This window comes from Girardinichthys multiradiatus, chromosome 3, assembly GCF_021462225.1.
Source record: "Girardinichthys multiradiatus isolate DD_20200921_A chromosome 3, DD_fGirMul_XY1, whole genome shotgun sequence".
NCBI classification, from domain to species: Eukaryota; Metazoa; Chordata; class Actinopteri; order Cyprinodontiformes; family Goodeidae; genus Girardinichthys; species Girardinichthys multiradiatus.
In genome coordinates, this window is record NC_061796.1 from 46,256,797 (window position 1) to 46,263,605 (window position 6,809).

Genomic DNA, 6,809 nt, shown 5'->3' on the forward strand with positions numbered 1-6,809 from the left:
ACTGATAGAGGACTCTGTGCCATGACAGTCTGACTCTGGAGCGATTTAGAAACTGATGGGGGTAACGTACAAACACACACACATTTGCATAAATCTTTTCCTATTTTCTGCAATGAAGAACGCTTATTAACCGCTGCTCATGTGATGCTTGCTTGACGTTGACAGATATAGCGGGTTAAAATATTATTTTAGGGTTAGAAAAGTATCTTCAAAAGGGTGATAACTTAACTCATTTGATACTTTCCAGTTAATTCTTTTAGAGAAACAAGTTCTCTTTCGTCGTGGAATATTCAGGGTCAATTATTCTAGTTATTAAAATTTATTAAAAGCAGAGGAAGTAACAACATCTCCAAAACTCAGCAGTAACCAAGTGTTTCTATGTTATTCTCAGGACAGATCTCATGAAGGAGTATTTTTAAAACCCAGCGAATGCGTAAAACCTGATGGGTTTCTCCTTCAGGTGTTATTCTCTGTTGTCAGAGTTTGTTTCCCATAAATCTAATGGGTAGAGACCTCATTAAAACAGGCTTAGTTCTACTGCAGATGGTCTTCATACAGTCTCTGACACAGTATTTACAGTTTGGTGCAGTTTTTGTCCGCAAGTGCTAACTGACGCTTATGGAAGGTACAAATTCATTGTTTTTCACAGCAGCTGCTGGGAAGAGGTTATATTAGGTTTTTTCTTCCCTCTTCTGATTCATGCAGCGTGTTGATTTACACAAGTCCTTATATCAAGTCCTGACAAAAAACTATTAAAGGTTTGGTTCTGCAGTTTCCTTTTTTCTCCCTTTGGAGAAAGAAAGGAAACCTAATCAGTTCTGTGCTGCACAGAAATATTAAAACACTTGTTGTTTTCTAAAATATCAGCAGCTAAAACATTTTAAACTTTTGAGAGTAATTGGTTTTGTTAAACACATTTTCCTTGGTAAAACAAACCTTTAAAATGAGAATGAAAAATTGGGTTATTTAGAAAGAATCTGATTGGACAGTGGTACCACACATAAATTTAACTAATCTCATGCTTCCTAAAAGACTCTGCATAGAAAAGGCCTTCAGAACCGTGGAGTTATTTTCCACCACAGTAACAAGTTGTTTAAGCATGCTTTTTCTTTATTTTAAAACAGATCTGTATTTTTTGTTTTGTTTTGTTTTTGGCTTTTTAACATAATGATTGTCTGAAGCTTCTTATGAACTGGGTTAGAAGCAAATATGATCTGAGGTAAATTAGGAGCTGTGAACTAATAATTTTAAATCTGATTATTGTCCAAGCAGAAATAATATATTTAGCCAATCCTTCAATCTCTGCAGAAAGTTAACACCATTGTTCAATGCAGTAGTACTCAACTTGTGGTTCCTGGACTCCTGAAGCCCGTAAGCCATAGATTTTGGGTCCATAAAATTATAAGACTTAATTAAAGGTAGGCCGATTACTTATTAAAATAGATCTAAGCCAATGATGAGTTCCAGTCATTTGTTGGCTTTGAAATGCAATAATACTCAAAATTTCTACTCTGGGGAACACAGATTGGGGTTGAAGAGTTTTGTTTTGGAACCAAGGTTAGGATTTTTATAACAGAATCAAGACAAGTAAAATCCTTCATTTTAGGAAAAGAAAAGAAATAAAGGCCCTCTCAACACTAAAGAGGATGGTCGGCTCAAACTCCAGTCTCCTTGTTTGATTTCTTAGGGTTTAAAGATTAAAATAATACATATGAGTAGAAAGGTACACAAGGTGATTTCAGATTACTAAGAGATAAAATATTGGAACATTTATCAGCATTTGGATTGTAAAAGAGGGGTTCTAGTAATATCTATCTATCTATCTATCATTGTTCACTCATTAAGTGAAACACATTATATAGATTAACTGCACACCAACTGATGTTTTCAAGTCTTTATTTTCAAATTTTTCTTTTTTTTTTACCGTGTCCTGTCCGGCAGAGTAGCGCTCAGAAGTGTTGCCTGGTGGGCCAAAAAGAAGCCCACCAGATTTGCTTTCACAAGTGGAGCATATATATATATATATATATATATATATATATATATATAAACTTAATTTAAAAACTACTTTGGGATTATTTCATGTGCAATGGACACGGAAATGAAAAGGGAAAGAAGAAGCAAGAAAGAGAGAGAGGTGGGGCAAAAAGGAAATCAGGGGAGAAGAGGGGAATAAGAAGGACAAAGAGATTACAAGAACACCCTAGAAGACTGCATCTACACCTGCAAAAACATATTTGACAGCAGGATTGTTACCGAAAATGCACGGTACTAATAAATGCAAGATGTATTTAGTGGCGAATGCAGCTCAATACAGAACATCTGTGTATCTGTTAACACCTGCATCCAAAAATGTATGTTTGGATGCTTGTTGCATTTGTTTTATATAGGGTTTCTCCATAAAAATGAGCAATAGCAAGTATGAGGAGCCACAGACCTGCCCCCTGGACCTGAGACAGACACAGAGGAGATCTGAGCCACAGATATCCAAATATCATATGCAGAAACGAGTCCTACTACAGAAATCTTTTATTTAAACATATTCCCTTTTTTGAGGTGAGAAAACACATTTGGCAGTTTTGGCACATTTAGCTAAATTGCACCAAAATGCTAGCTCTTCCTGGCATATTGCCCTCTAAAATGTATGTGGAACAAATATGCTTCAAGTAATTCAGTCCAGATCAGTCCACTATTTGATGTTGATAAATACAACCAAAGACTTATTTTAGGATATAAAAAGAATTTTCATGGTGTTTTGCAATGTTCATTTACTGAAGAATTTTGCCAAGGCTCATAAAAGTTTGAGTTTTTGTTTGTTTAATCACAAACAAATCAGACATAGTGACCATTGGAATAATGGTTCCACTGGAAAAATGTTCTTTTATTTCTTACCTTCATGCGGGTAACAAACATTTGCATTTAGGAAGGGAGACAAATTAACATCGATGGCACTGAACTACATAACTAAGACACAAATAAACTACAAATCAAGGGGAAATACTAACAATGACCTAAGAGAAATAAAATCCAAATTTACAATGAACAAAACACAAGAATAAACTAAACACAAAGGGTATGAAATAATGGCAACACCTTTCTAACAATAATGAGCACAGGGAAACAAACTGAATAAGGCAAGACCTTAAGAACATAATGAAAAACAAGGAAAATGATCAAAAACAAATAACTAAAACCCAAATATCTCTGGATCATGACAAAAACACCAATCCGAACATATGTTTAAAATCTGATGACATGCGGTAGATAAGCTGTTCCATGTGCAGCATGAAGGAGGGACAGAATAGGTTTGGTGTGAACTAAAAATGCACTTCAAAGGCTTCCTGCTCACAGATGACTTTGGTCCAGTTTGCAGGAGTTGCTTGGCTCCAACTCTTTGTGTGATACAGCCACACATACATAATCACTGTATATGAGCCAGTTGAATCTAGTTCATCTATCCAGAACCTTCAAATGAGAAACGCAAACCTCAGTAAGTGACGAATAAAATAGAAATCCTTCACACACATAATTTAACACAGTGAAGTGTAACACATGCCAGGAAAGAAAAACCAAGAACAGTTTTGTTTACAGCCAGTTTTCCACTGACTTTAAAACATTTTGCATAGAAAAAAAAACAAAAAAAAAACGCTCTTTAGACACAGATATGGCACCTCTCATTTTACCAATTACCATTATTCCCAGTGTCAGGAAAAAACTACATCTAATTCTATGACATTAGGCATGAATGCCTTATAAATAAAAAAAAAAACAAGTGAAGTTGCATTTGTTGCATTTATTAATTCTTAAATAATATATTCTGATATATTATTTTTGGATGCATGGATTTGGAAAACGTCTTCCATCACTCTGAGATATGTAGAATTGTGGCTTTAGCGCTTATAATTATAATAGTTAACTAATGTCAAACAACAGCTGCAACTGCACTCCTTACCCTGACCCTCACAGTACAACAACTCAAAGCATCTGTTTTCTATAACATCTCAATTCTTGCATGAACTCACAGGGTTTTGGTGCCTATCTCCAGCAGTGGTTCCATATGCTTCAAAAATGAAACCTTTTTATTATTATATTTATTTTATGGAATATTCCAGAGAAACCAAGAAACATAATGTGCTGGTAATTTGTGTATGAAAATATCCAGTCTTTGAACTTTAGATATTTAGTATCTAAAATTATTTAAATACATTCAAAAACTCACCAGAATCATGTAAACATTAAATTAATCAGATTTCTTTATCTGAGGTGAAACCTCTTACCCGAGAGTGTAATTATGACCATCACCCAAGATCATGTTGTCAGTGTTTTGTTGCCTCAGCCAGTAGTAGTCTGTGGTTTGTTGGTTAATGAGGAATACCTGTAAGTCATAATATTGTTTTGAAAAATGAAATTCTGGAGATTTAAACTTGTGAAACTGATGTTGGGACTGACTTGTTCTTGCAGGTTCATAATACCAAACAGTTTTATGATTCTGTTCTGACAGTACCGCTGACTTTGTTCCCAGCTTATTTTGGAATCACTGTCATCACTGAACAGGTAGCATGATTTATTGAACGACATCCAGCCTTTCGGACACAGCTGACATTCTGCAGTCAGTGACAACGAATTAGTGTCAGATTTACTGCCGAGTTGGAGAGATTACAACAAATAGTAACCTTGGAACATCAAACATTTGCTTACATACAGTTTAGCCCAAACTTATTCATACTCCTGCAGATTCAAAATACAATTTTTATTTTATTTCAACCAAGAAGTTTGTTACTAATAAAAATTAGATTAGACATATCTTAAAAGATAATTGCTAAAAAGGTTTTATCATATTTCCACTGGGATTTGATGATTTATCAATAATGATGAGCTTGCGTCTTTGAGGTTGGAATGCTTCATTTCTAACTCTATCAGACTGCACTCAGGACTTTGGCTGGGCTACTCCAAAAAGCAAAAATGTCTTCCAGTCAGGAGAAACATGTGGGTTTAAACCTGAATCTGCATCATGATGGGCTTAACTGTACATGTTTTAAAACATCATCTAACCTTAACCGATCTTCATAGTAAGGTACTCACTTTGGTCTGGGCAGTATTCATTTACCGGAAAGGTGTCGAATGACAGCATGTATTTAAGTGTTTGGCTGTGTATGTCCAGTAGCTCAGTGTGTCTTCTGATGTCTTTTTCCTGTTGTTTCATTTCCCAACTGCCTTTAAATGAGAGGAAACAGAAGGAAAAATCAAACAAGCCTTTTTTCTGTTCTCCTGACGACAGAATTTCTGCTGAGCTGCAGTAGACTAATCAATGAAAGCACAAGTTCTGTGACTCTAAGGCCTTCTAACTGATTTGTTGGACTAAAATGACATAATGAAAGTTAAGTGTAAGGACAAAAATACTTACCCCAGGAGATGAGTCCAAAGCTCACCAGCAGCAGGACACAAAGTATCCCCACAGAAACCGGCAGCAGACGGGAGGAAGAACAAACTGGTCTGTTATTATCTGTTTGTAAAGAATAAACCCAGATATCTTAATAGAATCATTGTTATAACAAAAGGATGAAAGTATTTATTTACAACACTCTGAAATATATTTCCTGAGATAGTATTTTTTCAAAAGCCCTAAATGTGAATTCTGATACATTTTCCACAATTGCTGCATTTTCTGCTTTTAGATAAATATTAACCTCTTGTAACCCAAGGTGTTTTTGTGAAGTTTGTGCTGAAAATTACATGGCCAAATATAATTGAGTTTTTCTCAGCAATTACAAACTCTATTTAAATAAGCTTGGTGTGAAATTAAAGGTAACACTCTGGAGATTCAATCAGAAGTGTAAATATCACAGTTGCAACTATTGTTTCAGAGATAATGAGGATGCCATAACTGCCATAATTGTTCCTGTATTGTACAATATATAAACCTTTAAGAAATATCATGAAGAAGGCTACAAACTTTAGAAAACCCTAAATCCACTTGTGGACATTACCTGTGCAAAGTTTAATGCAGCTGAGGTGAACTAAAGCAAAGTTACAGAGGTTTTAGTAAAGACATACATAAGCGTTTTTACCATTTGCAAAAGTGGATATTTCTTGTGTTTTTACTTAAAAAATGTAATAAGCTACTTTTTACATGTCTAAAACAGCCTGTTTTTGATTTTTGTTTTGTTTTGTTTTGTTATTATTACTCACATCTATTTTTTAATCATTTTCAATAGAACAAGAAAATGCTATGTTGAATCATACTGGAGCACATTTATTGAACAGGAAGCACCAGTGTAAAAAAAAAAAATCAATCTTCGCAATAAAATACGTAACAGCTTCGCTAAAAATAAAATAAAATAAATTTATTGACCACTAGGAATGAATGTGTGTTCACCACACCTGTTTTACCGGGCAGGTATGTAGAGGCTAATTACTGATGCAAATCTTCCACTGTGTGGCTTACAAATCCATTTATTACGGGACATCATGACGCACTAGTGTAAAAAGAAAATCAATCTTTAAACGTATTTCGCAATAAAAATTTAAATTACATACCTTTCAAGCAGCAGAACTGCATAATCCAGCTCACCATAACATCTTTGTCTTCAGATGAGGAATTTTCTGCACTGACTTCAGTACCGCAGTCCATTGTAGATAGCTCCAAATCTTCGTTGTAGAACTTTGTGTGGGAAGCCATTGTGTTTCAAAAACAAACACACGAACACGCGAAATGATAACCACAGCGCATAAACAGCCAGAGGTAGGAAGGTGCGGTGCGCAACAGCTGTGACTGCGCCTTGCGCTACAGCGTGCTCACTGTTTATAAA

The 6,809-nt window shown here is 35.1% G+C and overlaps 1 protein-coding gene across 1 annotated transcript; it reads right to left on the reverse strand.

Moving 5' to 3' along the window:
* Window positions 1–2,800: 2,800 nt before the first annotated feature.
* On the reverse strand, window positions 2,801–6,809 carry LOC124865355 (C-type lectin domain family 7 member A-like). The gene is made up of 6 exons (XM_047360367.1): window positions 6,538–6,809; window positions 5,405–5,503; window positions 5,083–5,214; window positions 4,450–4,604; window positions 4,278–4,375; window positions 2,801–3,465 (listed from the first exon to the last, which is right to left on the reverse strand). Exons 1-6 carry the CDS (start codon window positions 6,677–6,679, stop codon window positions 3,318–3,320), a joined length of 774 nt encoding a protein of 257 aa, XP_047216323.1. The 5' UTR covers window positions 6,680–6,809; the 3' UTR covers window positions 2,801–3,317.